Here is a 21,936-nt window from a genome sequence, read left to right on the forward strand (position 1 = left end):
ACGTGCTCTAGGTGTAAGTCAACTACCCTGGCCAGCAAGATCTCCGGATCTGTCCCCCATTGAGCATGTTTGGGACTGGATGAAGCGTCGTCTCACGCGGTCTGCACGTCCAGCACGAACTCTGGTCCAACTGAGGCGCTAGGTGGAAATGGCATGGCAAGCCGTTCCACAGGACTACATCCAGCATCTCTACGATCGTCTCCATGGGAGAATAGCAGCCTGCATTGCTGCGAAAGGTGGATATACACTGTACTAGTGCCGACATTGTGCAAGCTCTGTTGCCTGTGTCTATGTGCCTGTGGTTCTGTCAGTGTGATCATGTGACGTATCCTGACCCCAGGAATGTGTCAATAAAGTTTCCCCTTCCTGGGACAATGAATTCACGGTGTTCTTATTTCAATTTCCAGGAGTGTATTTGTCTCCATGTCATCTATAACATTACAACGAGCTTTGATAATTGATCTGTACCATCCTACATATCGTTTCGCGGAAGCTTGAAGGAAACAAAACGGAAACTGGAAACTGAAAGCAGATACCAGAGTAATTACATGAAATATATTCAAGCTGCTCCATTAAAAATGTTTGGTTTCAAATTCAGTTACGATGTGCACTAAACAGTGAAATTCAATGATGGTAAAAGAAAATCGTAATCCGTTACGAGGTGTGACACAGTGACTAACTCAGTGAAATTTCCTGTGTTACAGAATTACATGCATTCCAGGAGGCGGTAAGTTTTCAGGTGTTCGGCCGGAAGTAAGCAGTTTTGGTGAGCCACTGATATCCAGCATACTCTTCATCATTCAATGAAACGTATCCCCGGCGATTTAAGTTCTGATGGATGAGATGGCTGGCGAGATGCTAATGACAAAATTGGTACGGGGTTTCGCTATCGGGTTTAAATATCAGAGCAACACAACACATTCTGGATGGAGTCAAGGCAGCGAGCAAATGCGAAACTATTTCTCAAAGCAACTGGTGATTACGACCTAAATCAATCTTCGATACGTAGGGCCCAAAAGTGGTTCAAAAATGGATCTGAGCACTATGGGACTTAACAGCTGAGGTCATCGGCCCCCTAGAACTTAGAACTACTTAAACCTAACGAAACTAAGGACATCACACACATCCATGCCCGAGGCAGGATTCGAAGCTGCGACCGGAGCAGTCGCGCGGTTCCAGACTGAAGCGCCTAGAACCGCTCCCAAAAGTGGAATCGTCAATATCGCTGGACATCTGAAAACGTGCTGTTTACGCCGCCTTTAATTTTTCACAAAGACCATAGAAGAAAGACATATTATGGTGAAATTTCTTTTACATAGTGTACACCCAAATATAAGAAATTAATTCAGTCCATATACACTTAAATCTTCAAGCAAGGATTTGGTTTTTCACCTTGCCCCTTATTCGTCAATTATGGTGTACTGACTTCGTTTAAACGTTTTTAAGTTTCGTGTGTCTGTTCCTCAGAACCCTATTTTCTTCTCTGCGTTCAATCTGTTACATTGTTATTTGACGCTCTTAAATCATCCTGGAGTCCACTGAACAAGTTATTTTTGGTTTCATTTTTCCAAAAGTTGTCAGTAGTTATTTCACCAGCCTAGTTTTTGGTAATCTTGATGTGTTGTAGATTAAGGCAGCCCGCCTTTTTCGCACTGTAACAATTATTGACTCACTTCACCGATACGTCACCTCATTATGCAGAAACCTGCACTGAACATCCAGTCTTAGACAACACTATTCTGATTCGGCGGGGTATCATGTACAAGATTAAAGTGAGACGAAACGACTGGATGATGGTTTTGCAAGTATTCAGCATCTTCTTAATATGATGAAAAAAGCTTTCCACTCATTTTTTGACTTAAGAGAACAATGAGAAGTTGCTAGGGGATAAGTCAGGTTACCCACGCGGTAAGACATTAATTTTTCTTCGTCAAATAGTCAACTGGGGTGACATTTTGTATGACTGGTTGCACTGTCGTTATGAAAATTATATTTTTGGTTGTTTTCCTGACAATATAGACGACTGGCAGCAAACAAATAAAACTGTGCCATACAACATTGAGTGTTCTTCAGTCCTCTGAAGCAACGATCAAGGCATGTACTCTGTAAGTAACGAAACAAACGAACATTTCCTCGGAAGTGCTTCGTGAATGAAAACACTTTTGTTGCTTTTCCGCTCATCAGGGATCAACCACATAGTTGAATGCTGCTTAATTTACGGTTAATCCGAATACGTTCTCAGGTTTCATCCCCCTGCCACGAGATTGTACATCGATTTTGCATTTCCCCAGTGGAATTTTTTGAGCATGTACTGAAGCCATCTGCTAGAAACTTTTCCATGTTATTAATCATTACGCAATGAGACAAAGCAGTAGTATGTTACCTCACTGGGCGTCCTCATCTTGCCGTTAGAAAGTTGATGAATTAAAGTAATGAAGGAGACAGGACATCATGTTGAATTACTTGAAAATAGATGTAAAATTCTTAATAAAATTAATAAAATTTTCATACATGAAATGGTGAAAACCGCATCATGGTCGAAGTGAAGAATCACGAGTTATTTGGATTTTAATTGTGTTTAATGATCCACATTGAAGGGAGCCGACAGCGGCAGTGTACGACCATTATCGTGGACACGGGTAGAGGTGAGAACAAAAACGCAAGTCAGCATGATGGAAATTCACATTACGGCGTCTGGAAGTATGAAGGCAGGTTTAAGAACACTCACAACTGAAATGAAAGTACTGCGTAGTTTGCGGGAACGGACATCGCTCAACTACAACCTGATGGAAGAGTCCAAGGGATCACAGAAGGATAGAGTAGAAACAGTCCATCTTAAAATTACGGATTGTCATAGTTAGGAGGTAGGAGAAATTATGTCCTGTATAATTCTGCAAGTGTTTGCACTGTATTCATTGACTTAAGCTTTTATTATATTAGAAGCATTAATGTTATTCACTGGATGGCCTGACATCACTGTAGCCCAGAATGGCAAGCAGTGGGGGCGCTGAACCATTGTTAGAACACGGCTGGTATTGTTAAGATGTAGGATGTGTAGCTAGCATTAACTACACCCCCACAACATAGTAAACTTTTGTTTTTTCTCGTGTTGAGTTAACAATTTTTAATCAGGTACAGTCAGTAAGCAGTGCATTTGATTGTTGTTGATAAAGTGTATTTTGATTTGTGACAACCAACACAGTTTCAGACAATGGAAATAAGGGGCAATGCTTATGATGGCAGACAGCATGAATCATACGCTGCACAGTACAACAGAGTTGTGGCAGCTTAGGATTGTAATCTAATATGGGAGTAACTTTTTCTTTAGTATTCATAGTGTCATGTCAAGAAGAAGGAGTTATGGTTGGGTGATATCCCTGAATTCTGTCAAACGCAATTTTATCTTTGTGCAGTTGATGTAGTGGCTGTACACTTATAAAACTGGAGTACGCTGAGCCTCAACAATATATTCAAATTTTACCAGATTTTTCGGCTGTTCATTTGCAAGTGTACCAACCTCTCCCAGAATGTAGTTGTCTTGGATTAATTTATCATCACATGATGGAACACAACGCAACAGCAGCTGTACTGCAGGTAAGGTCAGGTAATTTTAACAGGTCGAAGATATGCAGATGGTCATTGAAGAATCAGGACAAACAGGTAGGTCTCTGATTCAGTTGTGGCATGCTCCCCTGTTAGGCTTCCATTTCCTGAGATAGACAGTTGGTTCAGGATACGTTTGTTAGACTCTGGACATCAATTATTTTCTTTCAACGTTAACTAATATGTTTTATTTCGATTACCATCAAAAAGTTAAATCATATTAATATAAAATACGAAAGGAAGTAACCGAAATGAAGTCATTAGGAAGTGTCAAAACTATCTGTACAATAGTTTCAGGTGCTAGGGACCTCATATCTCTGGTTGTATAGTGAAGCATATATGCACACTGTACATTCAAGGCAGAGCTCTGTTGACCAAAAAGGTGGCTAGATGGTTAAGGCCTCCATACAAAGGTCAACCAGTTCGCCGACACAAGCTCCCTGCCAAGAGGGTCTGCCCTGAAACATTTACCCTTGTGACGGCGATTTTATAGTGACTGGGTCCATGATCTGGGTTCGTCGGTCTGCAGGTTGACCTCTATTTGCTTGCCCTAACTGCTGTCTGATGTCCCACATTCCATCAATGCAGGAAGGTAGGGTCTGTCACACAGTCCCAGTGTACCCACACACAGGCGAACCACACAGGGGTGGTGGTGGGGGACGTCGGCCGATCAGTCAGGCCGTGACGGTTTGTGGGCACACTGCAACTACATGATGGATCCGGCAGTTTTCACCATGACAGAACAGAAGATAAAAGGATGGTGTGTGGGGTGGCAGGTAGAGATCAGGGATAACAGGTGGAGTAAACACACCTGAATGCTGGACTCAACTGCTATAAAATTGTACAGCAAGAGTCGAACATGTACGCTGCCCATTCACAGGCCAACCTGTCGGCCAACCCCCCCCCCCCCCCCCCCTTCAAATGGTCTGCCCCAACACAGTCAACTTTGTGGTGTACGATTTGTTAGCAATCTGGTCCACATCATAGAATGAAGCCTTTCACGACCGGATGACATAGCTGCTGATAAACCTTTCGGCATGTGAGGTCGTAGTCCAAGAAAATTCCTTTTTCTTTCCGTCACACGATCGTAGTGTGTTCACTGACAGTCAGACAGGTCAGCAACTCGCTCAGTGATGGGTGGGGTAGGGGAGGAGCGAGGGATTGGAGGGGGCAGATTGGCCGATTTGTCGACCTGTAAATGACTAGTTTTACTCACTGCAGCTAGGCTCTTAGGCTTGTTCTTGTCCTGATTCTTCATGTGGTCGGCGCCTGCCGCGGGTAGCCTGTTCTACGTGTTAGACGTTGACGTTAGACCGACATTTCTTCTAACCTGCAGGGTTCAGGATTTCTAGTAAGAGTGTTGCTTGCTAGAGTTAAATTTGCCTAGGTCTATTATTGCATGATTTTTCAGTTTTGCAGGTGTTTTACATCAAAGGCTCTGTCTATTTGCTCCGACTGTGGCTTTCTCCAATATACAAGGATCAACATCAGTCTTTCATTAAGCCATGCATGGATATAGGTCGTATTTCACGTTGCTTTCCGACTCACTATTACTGCCGGAGTCTGAGAATATATGGAGTTCTTTCCTGTTTTCGAGAATATGTGGTACTGTATTTCTGTTGTCCCTTGAAGGACAAATGTATCTACTGCTTGTGAACTTCCATGCTTAGTTAATGAATAATAATGGGAATTAATATCAAATACATCCTTTGCTATTTTCCTCCACACTCATTTCTAAACTAAATGACTTTTATGGCCAAGCTTGACATGCTTGTTTGTGCTTTGCCCACACAGCTCACAGAAAACAATCTGCCTTAAGCGGAATTACTAGCGAGATTAACTGCTTTTTTGCAGATAGAATATTTTTCTTCTTTTCTTGTAAATGTCAACCATTATAATGCAGCTTAATCTGCATAGAGCTTCGGGACATTGCTGCAGTTCTGAATACGTCCAGAGTTGGTTCTTTTGCAACTAATTCTTCTTAATACCAGGTGTTGGGCAATACAAAGTGCAGTATACATCTGCATTGCACGCACTTTCTCTACAAAAGAAGACCCTGCTACACTTTCAGATTATGTTAGGATAATTGAACATCTTTGTTGTTCTTGGAGAATACTTCATGTGTTGCGCTGCGCTAGGAATGTGTGCTTACTATTTCATATTTTATCAATGGAAGACAGATCGCATTGTTGTTAATTCATGTATCAAAATCTTGTACAAGGAAGGGAATATTTTCAGGCCATTAATGGTCATAATAGCTTTGCACTCAAGTTAAAGTCAAATAGGTAGCAGCAGCTTTCAGTACTTCATAAATAGATATGAACTTGTTTCTTAGTTTTGTTTAAATTGTGAGATTACTTTCGGGACAGATCTTCCTCACAGTTGAATTTTCAGCGAAATTGTATCTAAGAGGGTCACTCCAAAAGAAATGAAAATTTAATTTTCTCATCAATCTTTTTATTTCTATATGTTTGAAAGTTTTACTGTTGTATTAGGAACAATATTTTTATTTCTCCACAGAGTTTCCATCGCTCTCAACTGCCTTGTGCCATCTTGGAACGAGCGTCTGTATACCCGTACGGTAAAATTCTGGACCAACCTGTTGGAGCCACTGTTTCTCAGTGTGCAAAAGGGAGTCATCATCTTCAAACCTTGTTCCACGAAGAGAATCTTTCAATTTCCCAAAGAGATTATAGTCACATGGAGCCAGGTCATGACTGTAAGGCGGGTGTTTCAGTGTTGTCCTTCCGAGTTTTGTGATTGCTTCCATGGTTTTTTGACTGACATGTGGTCGTGCATTGTCGTGCAACAGTAAAACATTCTGCTTTGACGATGTGGTCAAACACGACTCAGCCGAGCTTGAAGTTTCTTCAGTGTCGTCACATATGCATCATAATTTAGGGTGGTTCCACTTAGCATGCTGTCCACAACCAAGAGTCATTCGGAATCGAAAAACACCATAACCATAACTTTTCCAGCCGAAGGTGTGGTTTAGAATATTTGTTTTTGTGAATTTACATGATGCCACTCTATTTATTGCCTCTTCGTCTCTGGTGAAAAATAATGGAGCCATGTTTCATCAGCTGTCACAATTCTTCCAAGAAATTCATCTCCACCATTCTCGTACTGTTGCAAAAGTTCGCTGCATACCGTTTTTCTTGTTTCTTTGTGAGCCACTGTCAACAACCTGGGAACCCACCTGGCACAAACCTTTTTTAACACCAATACTTTCAGTATTCTGCAAACACTTCCTTCCCCTATCCCAACGTAGCGTGACAATTCGTTCACTGTGATGCGTCTGTCAGCAGTCACCAATTCGTTAACTCTCTGCACATTGTCTGGAGAGTGTGCAGTACGAGGCCTGCTGCTGCGAGGACAATCCTCAATATTGCCGTGCCAGCTTTCATCACGTAACCTGCTAACCCATCGACTAACTGTACTGCGATCGACAGCAGCATCTCCATACACCTTTTCTTAGTTTCTTGTGGATGTTTCCCACTGTCTAGTTTTCACAGCACAGGAATTCTATGACAGCACGTTACTTCTGACGAACGTCAAGTGTAGCAGCCATCTTGAAGACATGCTGTGACGGCGCCACTCACGGGAACAGGTTGAACTGAGTTTAAAAACAAGCGGGAAGGATGTATCTACTCAATGTAAAACTTTCACACATGCGGAATGAAAACTGTATTTTTAGAAAAATAGTGTGCATTACTTTTGGAATGACCCTCGTAGTAAAGTCTTTCATGTGCGTAATGGTTGTAACCTATATTTTGTGGAGGTGACTTATTACCGAAAGTAGAACGAAGCGACCGAAAGTTTTTAGGTTTAGTTAGGTCTTTACGAAAATCGTAAAAGAACAATCGCCGAAAACCTTCACGTGTAGTTTTCATTTCATCACTCTCAACAAGCTACTTAACCATTCACTTTCTGATGAAAAGTATCTGGGTATATATTAGTAGACATTAATATGGGGTGCGGCCACCCTTCGCCTTTATGACGGCTTGGAGTCTTTATGGGGCACTTTCAATGAGGCGCCTGAATGTCTCTGAAGGAATGGCAACCCACTCTTCCTCCAGAGCTGAAACCATAAAAGGTGGTGATGTTGAACGCTGTGGTCTGGAGCGAATTCGACGCTCTAACTCATCCCAAAGGTGTGCCACTGGGTTCAGATTGGACTATGGTCAGGCCAGTCCCTTCCTCACACATGCTGTTTTGTGATAGAGTGTACTGTCATGCAGATACAAACGACCATCGTCTCAGACATATTCTTCTATTTTAAGCAGTATACCATGCTGTAAAATGCGTTCGTATCCTCCCATATTCAGCGTTTTCTTAAGTAACGAGAGTACCGCAACCTGTTGTTGTTGTGGTCTTCAGTCCTGAGACTGGTTTGATGCAGCTCTCCATGCTACTCTATCCTGTGCAAGCTTCTTCATCTCCCAGTACTTACTGCAACCTACATCCTTCTGAATCTGCTCAGTGTATTCATCTCTTGGTTTCCATCTACGACTTTTACCATCCACGCTGCCCTCCTATGCTAAATTTGTGATTCCTTGATACCTCAGAACATATCCTACCAATCGGTCCCTTCTTCTTGTCAAGTTGTGCCACAAACTCCTCTTCTCCCCAATTCTATTCAATACCTCCTCATTAGTTAAATGATCTACCCATCTACCTCTTCTCCCCACCCTATTCAATACCTCCTCATTAGTTAAATGATCTACCCATCTAATCTTCAGCATTATTCTCTAGCACCACATTTCGAAGGCTTCTATTCTCTTCTTGTCCAAACTATTTATTGCCCACGTTTCACTTCCATACATGGCTACACTCCATACAAATACTTTCAGAAACGACTTCCTGACACTTAAATCTGTACTCGATGTTAACAAATTTCTCTTCTTCAGAAACACTTTCCTTGCCATTGCCAGTCTACATTTTATATCTTCTCTACTTCGACCATAATCAGTTATTTTGCTCCTCATATAGCAAAACTCCTTTACTACTTTAAATGTCTCATTTCCTAATCTAATTCCCATAGCATCACCTGACTTAATCCGACTACATTCCATTATCCTCGTTTTGCTTTTGTTGATGTTCATCTTATTTCCTCCTTTCAAGACACTGTCCATTACGTTCAACTGCTCTTCCAAGTCCTTTGCTGTCTCTGATAGAATTACAATGTCTTCGGCGAATCTCAAAGGTTGTATTTCTAACATAGTCACGAAAAATATTCTCAGACTACACTACCACCTCCTCTGTACTTGGCATTTCACATGATGGCAGGTAACGTTTTCCAGGCATTTACCAAACCAAAAGCCTTCCATCTGACTGCCACAGGGTATACCATGAGTCATCACTCCAGATCACTTGTATCTAATCATCCACTGTCCAATGACGTCGCTTTATACACCACATCAAGCGTCGCTTAGCACTGACCACAGAAAGGTGTGGCATATGAGGAGCTGCTCGGCCTCTGTCACCTGTTCTCTTTAATCCTCTGCCCAGGTTGAATCTCAAAAATGATTCCTTCCGCTGATTACATGCGATCTCTTACACCCACCCATACAATGCTTGACGCTCCCTGTACGCCAGGTCTGCTTGGTCTTGGCTTAGTTACGATCGTTCCTTTCCGTTTCCACTTCACAATCACATCACCAACAATCGACTTGGGCAGCTTTATAAGGATTGCAATGTCCCTGATGGGTATGCTACTCAGGCGACATCCAGTGACTAGCCCACTTTGAAGTCGGTGAGCGTTCCTGACAGATCCACTCTATTGTTCCTGACAAAAGAATACTCCCCGCCTCGTTTTGTACTGGCAGGTCGGTCTATCGTGACATTTAATGGTCAGTTCTGCATTACATTCTGGATACTTTTGATCAGATAGTGCATGAGCTGCTATTGTTTTTGTAATAACAAATGACAAATTTTAAAACATTGATACTTTCACATCTCAACAGCGCCATTTAGCCGTCGTTTCTAAAACACAGGAAAGAAGACCGTCTTATTAATCATAACTGGAATAACAATTCTGAGAGTGAGAGCTATACAAAATAAAAATACAGTAGCTACTTTCGTAGACTTCAAGAAGACCTACGACTCAGCTGACAGACAGACACTATTCCAGATACTTTATGAATCAGGGACAGTAGAAAACACCAGAAGACTTGTTGAACAAACGCCAAAAGATACAACATCAAGAATTAAGTTTCAAGGCGAAATTTCTGAACCATTCAAAATCAAAACAGGAGTTCGACAAGGAGACGGGCTGTCCCCAATTCTCTTTAACTTGATTTTAGATAAAATAGTAGAAACATGGGAAAGCACATTAAACAAGAGAGGTACAAAGGGTATAAGCATGTGCCAAGGAAAGAACAAATTTGAAGTGAAATGTGTAGCCTTTGCGGATGATATGGCATTGATAACTGAAAACCGAACAGACGGAACAGTTATGCTTGATCTGTTACGCGAGATTGCTGAAAAGACTGGCCTAAAATATCCTATGAAAAAACCGGGTATATAGAACAGAAACATAATATAGAAAAGTTTATGAAAACGAAGGATGGAAAAATTAAAAGAGTTGATAGATTCATATACCTGGGTGAGTGGATCCAAGCCAACGGACTGGATAACACAACAAATAATAATAGAATAAAAAAGTTAGAATTTGAATATAAATTAACACAAAACTACTAAAATAACAAATCCATACAAGTGCATATTAGGCATTATAATTCAGTTATTAGGACACAAGCAACGTATGGATCAGAGTGCCTAACACTGAATAAGAAAGGCGAATTAAGTGAACTAGAAAAAGAGAGGGAAAAATTCTAGGTGCTGAGAAAAGGAAAATAGGTGGATTAAAAGGAGAAATGAAGACGTATACAAAAATAAAGAAAAGATCACAGATACAATGAGGGAGAGACGGCTAAAATTTTATGGACATTTAAAAAGAATGGAAGAAACACGGATTACAAAGAAAATTTTTAATTACGTTAGTGAGCTAAAAAAAACTGTAGGATGGATAGAAGCATTAAAGAAAGATGCCAGTAAAATAGAAGGTACAAAAGAAATAATAAGTGACAGGAATCACTTCAGGCTACTGATAGAAAACGCAAACTATTAAGAAGATGAGCCAAAACCTGGACCCAAAAGAGTGTGGACAGATGAGCAGAGACGAGCAGTTGGCGAGAAAATGAAGAAGTACCGGAAAGAACGAAATAAAAAGAAACACTATGTCTTAAGTTGTATGCGGTCCATAACTGGCCAAATTCATAAATAAAAATAAAAAAACTGGAAAAATCAGTAAATCATAATGCATCACAGTGTTAAACGCCTATACTTGGAAGGAGAAACAGCACTGGTCGTTTTTGTTTTTTTTTTTTTGTTTTATTATCCGCAAAATCGATTTTCGGTCACTTAGCGACCATCCTCAGTGCTGTAATATACAATTTAAATTGGTAGGCACTGGTATCAACAAGCTTAGAGTCATCACATGAACTCATGTGATCGCTCTAAGCTTGTTGACACCATTGCCTGAGTTGATGTGATCGCCTGCAAAATCGCACTTTTAGTGTCCGCGCCGGTGACGGAGTATCCACTAATAGGCCTGTTCGTGCGGGAGTACCACAGGGATCCGTCCTTGGCCCCCTGTTGTACACCCTGTACACGTCAGATGTACCTAGGACGCAGAGAGTGTCGCTAGCACTATATGCGGACGACACCGCCCTCTACGCACGATGCCTCAAGGTTAATATCCTTCGTCGTCGCCTACAAGAGGCGTGCGACGTATTGGGAGCTTGGGCAACAAAATGGCGCCTGAAATTTAACGCCACAAAAAGGCAGGCAATTATTATTACACGTCGCCGGATACCAAGGGATCTTCAACCAGTGCAGATCATGGGAGGCCCCATCCCATGGTCTCGCACTGTTAAGTATCTGGGCGTGACTTTAGACCGGCACCTCACATGGGGACCACATGTCACAGAGGTTAGGGGCAGAGTCTTAGGACGCTTACGCGAACTCTACCCTGTACTAAATCCACAGTCCACGCTTCCCACACACTGCGGCATTACGCTATATCTAGCACTGATCAGGCCAGTGCTGGAATACGCGGCCGTAGTGTGGGGAAATGCCGCCGACTGCCATATCAAGCGGTTACAGGGCCTACAAGGTAAGGTCCTGCGCCTTGCCATGCACCTCCCGCGGGACTTCCCCACCAGGGACCTGCATGACGTCACAGGGATCCCCATGATTAGGGATCGCTTCAAACTGCTGGCGCGGCAGTTCTATGAACTGTCGTCCCAGTCAGACAACAGGTTAATAGCAAACCTGGGTACCCAGGAGCACAGGAGGGGGACCACACGATGGCCCGACATGCTTCGGCAGTAATCGCCAGTGGAAACACTCACGACCACTGTTGGAGCAAAATCAGACACACTACACACGCACACAACACTCATGTGACACATAGGACACACACAACACGTTAGGCCATCAGAGACACAAATACAATTAGGATAAACAGGAATAACAATTGGGTTTAGCCTGTGAAACCACAGGGCACTTAGGATGTCCCTTAGGTTAAGAGTCGCTCGCTCGCTCGCTCTAAGCGTGTTGATACCAGTGCCTACCAATTTAAATTGTATATTACAGCACTGAGGGTGGTCACTAAGTGACCGAAAATCGGTTTTGTGGATAATAAAACAAAAAAATACGACCAATGCCGTTTCTCCTTCCAAGTATATAAATTATCTGGTCGTGGTGCACATAATACTGCACGGAGTCGCCAATCAAACGCCTGTGTTTACTTCTTCCTACGAATTAAAGAAGTGAGGGAAACGATTGCAGAAGAACACAGCAGTAGATGGGTGTGAAGCGCGACATACCTCACCTGGAAGCAGCGCTGGTCGTTGTGCGGCAGGCCGAGTTTCCGTACGAGGGCCCAGCAGATGTGCACGCACAGGTCACGCTCCCGCCGGAACACGGGGCACGAGCACGTGTGCGGGTTATTCAGCAGCACCTGCCAGCGCAACATCCCGCTAGTTACTCCTCTCTCATCTGTCGATCACGCGGCTGTTGTTGACAGGGGACGTCCATGAAAAACACGTACTACTTAAAAGACGCACACTTTTGAAGATATGAAAATGAAAATTTATACCATGCTGTACATGAAATTAACACATTTTCTGTAGAGTTCCTTTGATTACATATATTTAACTTTTTTATGGAATTTAAAAATTTTATTTTCAAAAAATAATGTATGGGCGTTTTTCTTAGAAGCTACTCAAGAGATTTCTACAAAATTTTCTCTGTTTAATCTCTTTGGTAATAGTAAGCTTCTCTCCTTAGGTTTTTTAATATATTGAAAAAGACAATTATAATAATGTTTTAATTATAATTCTGTAGGTATCATATAAAATGCATGCAAAATTACGTGCACATTGCCCCATATCTCAGTTAATCACAAAACTTCAAAATTTACTCATGAGACAACATTTATTGGGTTTATAGAAATAAGTGTACAAAATTGATAATTATAGCCTTCATAGATTCTGGGGGAAAGGCACAAAAACCTTACAAAATATAATTTTCAGGAAATGCAATTTAAATTTAAATCTAGCTTTTATTCTCACGTCACCTCTTCAGAAGGCCCCATATTTCCTTCAGGGTCCTCTTTCCCTTCAAAGCTTCTTTCTGATTTCTTCCTTTCTGCCTTTCTTCCTTTACCAGGTCTTCAACTGAATTTTCAGCTGCAGAGAGGCGCTGTAAATCTATTTTTCTCAAGATATATTGAGTGACATTTCTTATCTTAAAGCCTGTTTTTTTTAGTACTTTCATCTTACCTATGTTTCGTTTATTAAATACAAGAACTGCATCCCAAATCGCAATTCTGACAACTGCAGCAGATCAAATTGTGGTTTTAGGGCATCGTTTCCACATGAGTTAATTTTGCTACGAACACACTTTTTTAAAAGTTCAGGATCAGCCAGAAAGCTGTTAGTAGGCTTGACAGTATCCAGGACACAATTTAGAAGCCTCTCCATGTAAATATTGACGTTGTTGTTCCTCTGAGCCTGTAGATACTTATACCGGCTAACGGGCCATAGAGATCATGAATGGGATTTTCATCAGTCGTCATGTCGAAATATGAAGCCCAAACTGCGATTTTCATGTCACTTATGCTGAGTAGGATCTGTCTGATAGTCTTGCCATAATACACTTAAAGAGTGTCTATCATCTTCTTAGTAAGTTGGTTAAGTCCACTAATTCCCTTCCTCCATCTTCCAACTGAAGAGAGTCACACGCGATCTATAAAAACCAAAGAGTACATATCAAAGCCTTCTAGATGTATACGGTGCAAATCTTTTCTGTTCGTTGTTGGCCGCGCTGTTATTGTAGTGTTGCTTCAAAAAGTGGACTTTGCAGAAAGGTATCGTCACACATTTCATTACTTTTCAGGCACTTAGGATGCGATTTCATCATTCGAACTTTGTGAACTTACTACCCAAGAGCTCTACTAATAAATAAAAAACAAACTGGAATTTCATGTAAGTCCCCCCTCGAGCATGAACGAAACGATTTCAGAAAGCTGCCAATATAAACTGGGCAGAGCGAGTAAATTACAAAAATAGAAATGGATTAACGCAATGTTCAGTTCAGGTATTTGTAACGGCAGTGACAGAAAATTCCAGGAATAATTCTAGCGTCTAATTACAGTTCCTGTACAGGGTGTTCAAAATTTACAGATTGCGATGGATAATATGTATGCATTAGGACTTTAAAATGAGTTTGGTGTATTGTGATTGTGCGTGTGGATTCCGTAACCTACAGAAACCAGCGGACCGATCTCTGCTTTATACTACCAAAACACAATTGGCTCCGACCTTTACCTTTACATCTGTGGTCTGTGGCAAAACAGATACAACCAACACCCTGCACACTGTGTGTTAAATATTATTATAACTGTCATGCACCATGTAAAACAAAATTTTGAATAACTTTGCGTAAGCCATATGTACCATACACTTTCGTCAATTGGCGATGGATTTCAATCGTCGCAGTGCCCTATCCGTTGAAAAACTGAATAACTGCGCGCAATTCGCACTTGGCGGTAACATCCAACGTGAGCTCCTTTCTCAACGGCTGGCAAGCCAAGACTGAGCGCCTCAGCGCGGCGTGCGCATGTTTACACACAGCGCGTGAAACTCTTCATAACAATGCGACCAACTGCAACACAAACAGAGTTCTGTACTTATAAAAAAAAATAGGAGATCTTACTTTTGGGATTACCCGCGTATCTTACGCTACCATTACTTGCACTAAAAATAGCTAAGTCGAGAAATGTATATGAATAGGAGAAAACAACGCCACGGGAGCAAAGTAAATGACACATCAGATCCCACCAATGTTGTGCAGTACTGACCCGCCAGCTCGCAAGTGTCGAGGAAGAAGCCTTGTCTGTCCACTGCTCTCGAGTGCCCAGGATGGAATGCTTTCGCGAGTGATATCGTCTGCTGAGCAGCTCGCCCAAAGGATGTTTGGGACAGCCTTCCTTCACGCTACTACAGCGTTTAACGTTATTTCACGTTAACTGGGACTTTGAAAAAGTAGTTAATCTTTATAGATGATTTGGTGGGAGACCAACTCTGTTTGCCTATGGACATGTAGTCAAAGAGTCGGTTTTCCATCTGGAAGGATTTCTATAGTAAGCAGCTTTTACATTAAATATGACATACGTATTTTAAATGCAGGGATGTGATTCGTTTGCTCAGTTTATGGAGAACTCTGGTAGATTTTTGGGTGTACAAAGCTACCCAGACCGTTGGGTTCCCCACCCCCATACGATCAACGGCTGAGCCTGGTACCGACTCTTCGGGAACTCCCTTAGGGCCGCATTCCATCTACTTATTCACAAAGGACTATTATGGCTCTTGTGATCCTCAGTCAGCATGGCTGGCCGACACTTTCCATTGCTGCATCCACCCGCACGCCACTTTTCAGCGCAATCACTATGCCTGACATCAAACTTGTTGTCTCAATAGACACGTGTTCCCTTACAAGATTGGTACAGGTTTGTAGACAGGCAAGGATAGTTAAAACTGAATAAAAATAACGTTAAAATACGGATAGGCCTCTGTCCCTTGTGTGTAATCGATGTTTGAAACTTAACGTATGTGAAGACAAATGAAGCACAGATAGTTGAAGAGACAACAATACCGTGCATCAGACAATTTATTATGATTAGCAAATTCACAAGAAACGTAAATGAGAGATTATTTGGTAGTAAGCTAAACAGCTGCTTGTAGCACCATACAATGTGGTCTGCAGTTGTCGGATCACCCTTCTAACACAAAACAGATGATAAACATGAAGTCAAGTAGAAGCACCCTTCTAAAACAAAATAGGTGATAAACATGAAATAAAGTAATATGAGGTGACAGAGTGGATGAACTTGTGTGTCTATGTTAGCAGTTAGGTGGCCATTTTGGAAGGCGCCATCTTGGACGCCACTCGTAATTTTGAAATGGAGAAAGAATTCAAGTCACATATGAAACAGATAGAGAATTACAGGAAAAAAACAATAGCATAGCTCTATTTATTCTCATGTTATGTCGCATTGTGTGGAGAATAAGCAAATGCTAGTCATAATACATAAAGGCTACATAATGTTCTCATCGTGTTGTCCAGGACGTTCTAAGGTTGTTGCTATCAGCTTCACCCATTCCGCGAGGACTTAAACCAGCATGTGTACCGGAATGCGAGCACAAGCATCAGCAATCTGCTCGGTGAGGCACACACAATTGCCTTCACACGCCCCCACAACATAAACTCTAATGGCCTTAAATCCCAGAAATGTGGCAATCACCCCATAAGACCTCTATGACATATTCAGCTCCTGGGAAATTGCACGTTCAGGTCTGCCCTTACAGCTAGGCCGTAATGAGGTGGGGAAGCATCGAGCTGAAAGGTAGTTGTAATTGTCCCGTATTCAGGCAGCAATGACGGCAGCATTTTTAGGTCCAACAAGTACAAGCTACGGGCTGCTGTTATTGCACCCTGAATGAAGAAAAATTCTATATTCCACAGCAAACAATTTGTTTCTAAGTGCCAGTTACATTCGATGGATCCATACAGTGAGGGTTGACATCTGTGATTCAGTTTATTTATTTTTCCGTTAACAAAGAAAATAGCTTCATTCACAAACAATGCGTCGTAGGAGAAACGACAGTTTTCGCCCAGCTTGCGCGTCACCCATTGCGCAAACTGAACCCGGCGGTCTGTTTCATTCTCGGTGAGATTTGATTTTTGTATGGCAGAAGGCGACCTCGGGGAAGATCAGTTTGGATTCCGTAGAAATATTGGAACACGTGAGGCAATACTGACTCTACGACTTATCTTAGAAGAAAGATTAAGAAAAGGCAAACCTGCGTTTCTAGCATTTGTAGACTTAGAGAAAGGTTCTGACAATGTTGACTGGAATACTCTCTTTCAAATTCTAAAGGTGGCAGGGCTAAAATACAGGGAGTGAAAGGCCATTTACAATTTGTACAGAAACCAGGTGGCAGTTATAAGAGTGGAGGGGCATGAAAGGGAAGCAGTGGTTGGGAAGGGAGTGAGACAGGGTTGTAGCCTCTCCCCGATGTTATTCAATCTGTATATTGAGCAAGCAGTAAAGGAAACAGAAGAAAAATTCCGAGTAGGTATTGAAACCCATGGAAAAGAAATAAAAACTTTGAGCAATTTTGTCATGTGATGACATGTTGGAGACCGTGGCAGTTTTTGAAGACAAATGTTGATGGTGTTAGGACAGCAACCAGCCACGAATTTACGTTGAGTTCCTTTATTCAAAGGAATCGAATCGTTGTCATTCATCATCAGACGGTTTACACGCTTTCTTTCTGCACAGAAAGAAAGCGTGTAAACGGTCTGATGATGAATCACAACGATTCGAAACCGGTAACGGTTTCCTTTGAATAAAGGAACTCAAAGTAAATTTGTGGCTGGTTGCTGTCCTAACACCATCAACAAAAACTTTGAGGTTTGCCGATGACATTGTAATTCTTTCAGAGACAGCAAAGGACTTGGAAGAGCAGTTAAGCGGACTGGACAGTGTCTTGAAAGGAGGATATAAGATGAACAGTAACAGAAGCAAAACGAGGATAATGGAATGTAGTCGAATTAAGTCGGGTGATGGTGAGGGAATTAGATTAGGAAATGAGACACTTAGAGTAGTAAAGGAGTTTTGCTATTTGGGGAGCAAAATAACTGATGATGGTCGAAGTAGAGAGGATATAAAATGTAGACTGGCAATGGCAAGGAAAGTGTTTCTGAAGAAGAGAAATTTGTTAACATCGAGTATAAATTTAAGTGTCAGGAAGTCGTTCCTGAAAGTATTTTTATGGAGTGTAGCCATCCATGTATGGAAGTGAAACATAGACGATAAACAGTTTGGACAAGAAGAGAATAGAAGCTGTCGAAATGTGGTGCTAGAGAATAATGCTGAAGATTAGATGGGTAGATCACATAACTAATAAGGAGGTATTGAATATAATTGGGGGGAAGATGAGTTTGTGGCATAACTTGACAAGAAAAAGGAACCGGTTGGTAGGACATGTTCTGAGGCATCAAGGGATCACCAATTTAGCATTGGAGGCCAGCGTGGAGGGTAAAAATCGTAGAGGGAGACCGAGAGATGAGTACACTAAGTAGATTCAGAAGGATGTAGGTTGCAGTAGGTACTGGGAGATGAAGAAGCTTGCACAGGATAGAGTAGCATGGAGAGCTGCAGCAAACCAGTCTCAGGACTTAAGACAACCACAACAACAACATGGGTTCAATATTCACGTGAGGCAAAAATTCTCATCACTGATGTATGGATGTATGGCTGACCCCATTTTGCTGCGACGTGTTGTGTGTACTGCGCTACCATATGCACAATTCTGACATTGTGCTTTTAGGACACCCTGCACTCTTACTTAAATACGGCAGAACATTGGACGATGTTGCTTCGATCGTCTAGCTTTTGGATCGTCTGCGAGAGAGCCAGTTTAATAGAATTTTGCAATAAGTTTCACTACTGCACTGCAAGTAATGAGTGGTATGACTGGGTGGTGTCGGTGGAAATCCTCCGCAATAACACGAGTGCGGCCCTTCCTTGATATTAGAACAATCTCAATGTATTCTGTTTATGTTAACATCATCAGATTTAAATGAAAGGCACCATTACTTCTTTCGTACAATTATCAGTTTTACGCAGGCCTGGCCAAACAGTGTTTCACGAGTGCGAGCGCTCCGGCAGGGCTCCTGCCTAGCGCTCCGAGGCCGGTAGAGTAGTGTTGAGGGGTGAGAAGGAAGAGGAAAATGAAGGCTGCAGCTGGGTGTCGCTAGAGCAAAGCAGTCGATTTTTCAGACGCCAAGTAGTTCGCTGACAGTACTACTGGCGTTAAATCAACGTACATTCTGCATTTGGAATACTACCGCGTCTACGAGGGTAAGTCAATTAGTATCGGTAAAGTAGTTATAAAATTTTATTGCAATCAAATAGGAAACTTACAAGAACATCATTTTTCGACATAGCCTCCTTGCATTTCAACGCACTTGGTCCACCGTTGTACAATCTTCCTGATACCCTCATGAAAGAAGGTTCTCGGTTGAGCTGCGAGCCACAAAAGCAGCGCTTCTTTCACCGCTTCGTCCGAGGCAAATCGACGGCCCCTTAATGCCTGTTTGAGTGGACCAAACAAGTGATAGTCTGAAGGGGCAAGATCGTGGGACTACATGGAGGATGATCCAGTACTTCAAATTTGAGTTTCTGCAGCGTTTCAGCAGTGTGGACAGCGGTATGCGGACGGGCATTGTCGTGCAACAACACCTTTTCACATCAATCCGCGTTTGCTTCGAATTGCAGGCTTTAGCCTGGTAGTAACACTGTAAGTTACACTTCATTGTTGTGGGCCTTTCCCCATAGTGTTCCAGTACTGGACCTTGTGCGTCCCAAAAACCGTAAGCACCAGTTTTCCTGAGGACGGTAGGGTCTTCAACTTTTTCTTGCACGGCAAATTTGGATGTTTCCATTTCATATTCTGCCGCTTAATCTCCGGCTCGTAATGATGGATCCAGGTTTCGTCACCAGTAATGATCCTGTCTAAGAAGTGGTCCCTTTCGTTACCGTAGCGACCCAAATGTTTTTTACAGATTCCAAGGGCGTTTTTTTATGCAACTGTGTGAGTTGTTTTGGGACCCATCATGCACAAACTTTATGAAGTCCAAGTGTGTTGTGGATGATTTCGTAGGCAGAACCGTGACTAATTTGCAGACGATATGCCACTTCGTCAATAGTTAATCGTGTGTCTAAGAGAATCATTTCGCGTGAACGCTCTTTGGTTTCCTCATTTGTGGCGGTAAACGGTCATCCGGCTCCTTCATCGTGCGTAACACTTGTGCGACCATTTCGGAATTTTTCAATCAATTCCTAGACACTCCGTTGTGGCAAAACACTGTTCCCGTACTGTACCGAGAGTCTTATATGAATTTCAGCCCCTGATTCGCATTACGACCACAAATAACGGATCACTAAACGTTGCTCTTCTCTGGTGCAAATAAACAGTGGAGCAGCCGTGATTCCTGCCCCGGGCATGGATGTGTGTGATGTCCTCAGGTTAGTTAGGTTTAAGTAGTTGTAAGTTCTAGGGGACTGGTGACCTCAGAAGTTAAGTCCCATAGTGCTGAGAGCCATTTTTGAACCATTTTTGAATTTGAACAGCCGTGATTAATAGCACGGCACCGATAACTAAATTAACCTAGCAGCTTGAAAATTGCAAAGATATAACAACAAATAAACAAAGCATGCGTCATTAACGTAAAACGACAGTACTACCAAAATAAACAAAAATATAACTTAATTGCGGATAATAATTGACTTACTCTCGTACATACTTGTCCTAAAAAGGAAAAGTGGAAAGCCACATCTTTCAATGCCGAACAGGAATTGCCTCCCTTTCCGATCGTTTAAGGGGCATGACAAGAGCTTAATATGTCATTGCACTATTATGAGCCGGAAAAACATACTGAAACGTCATTACTACACCAGCCGTAAAAACGATATGATGAATTTATCTTTTGACGAACGACGATGAATGCTGACTGAAATTGAAAGCGGGCTTTAGGAAAAAATCTGAATCAACGATTAGTATAGTGGTGATAAAATGTTTTTTGGTCGACATCATCAATTATTTGTATTCTTTAAGTGTCTTAATGCAAGAGGAAATCATTGTTGACAAATGTGGAGGACAAGATTGAGGCTACTAAAAAAAAGTGAAATAATGCTATGTAAAATTCAACTTTAAGTTCATGATATGGAGCATTTCCCGTAACTCGATGCACACATTTGTGGACCAGACGTGGCTGAGTACGTTTCTGTCATTGAAACGTTTCATTTGAGTTCTCACAGAGAATCCAAGACGTTGCACGATTAAAGACGGATTTCGATTGGCTTAACAGATCGCTCTCGCTTTTGGCTGCCAATTTACGTCATTACTTCCAGCTTTAGCTCACAGACGTGCAAGCTCAGCGACATGTTTTTCCAGTACAGGAATTTACAAGACTTTCATAAAATATGACCCTAACAGAAAATACTCGACTGCACAGAGAAGCCGCTAAAGTTATTTCATCGATTGATTGAGCACAGGTGTGAGAAGATTTTTTTCTGTTATTAAGTTGGCAAAGTCCCACCATCATTTTGGTTTAACAAATTTTAGCCTGCGTAACTCGGCACATTTGTATCTCAAACCATAGTTCCACATATATTACATATTTTAAAAGCGAAATGCATAAAAACATCACAACTTTATGTTGAGTGTCTGTAAGCCTTTTTCTAGTTCTGCTCGTCGTGTTAGAACTACCTAATGTATTTATTCAACCAAGTATTAAAAGTTATTGCTTTGGCAGAAAAACAAAAGTTGAAAAGAAACACATGTGATAAAACCTCGCCTGCAATATTATCCTGAAATATTCGCCTCTTAGAAGTAGCTGCACTGTGTTGCAAACACGTCTTCGTAAGTTCCCCGCACGTGTAGCCTTCGGTATATAGCCATCTCATCCACACACCTGTTCAGAAGAGCAGAGTGGTGGGGGAAACCGAAGCGCTGAGCAGACACAGCTGAGTTCGCGGGGCGCGAGCGCGTTCCGGAAGTGTAAACCTTGGCCAGGCCTTATTTGTGTGTCACATGATCCCCTATCCATATGAAAATTAAGAGCTGCATCGAAGATGGCGGCGCTCCAGATTGCTGGCATTTAGAACAGTGGTTTCACACCAATAGACCACCC

General features: G+C 41.9%; 1 protein-coding gene across 1 annotated transcript in view; it reads right to left on the reverse strand.

Moving 5' to 3' along the window:
- LOC126267767 (E3 ubiquitin-protein ligase Zswim2-like) overlaps positions 1–21,936 on the reverse strand; it is a 101,392-nt gene that overhangs the window by 37,994 nt on the left and 41,462 nt on the right. Inside the window, exon 5 of the mRNA XM_049973071.1 lies at positions 12,503–12,631. Coding sequence (XP_049829028.1) covers positions 12,503–12,631 — 129 coding nt within the window. The remainder of the gene's footprint in view (positions 1–12,502; positions 12,632–21,936) is intronic.

This window comes from Schistocerca gregaria, chromosome 4 (assembly GCF_023897955.1).
Source record: "Schistocerca gregaria isolate iqSchGreg1 chromosome 4, iqSchGreg1.2, whole genome shotgun sequence".
Classification (NCBI taxonomy): Eukaryota; Metazoa; Arthropoda; class Insecta; order Orthoptera; family Acrididae; genus Schistocerca; species Schistocerca gregaria.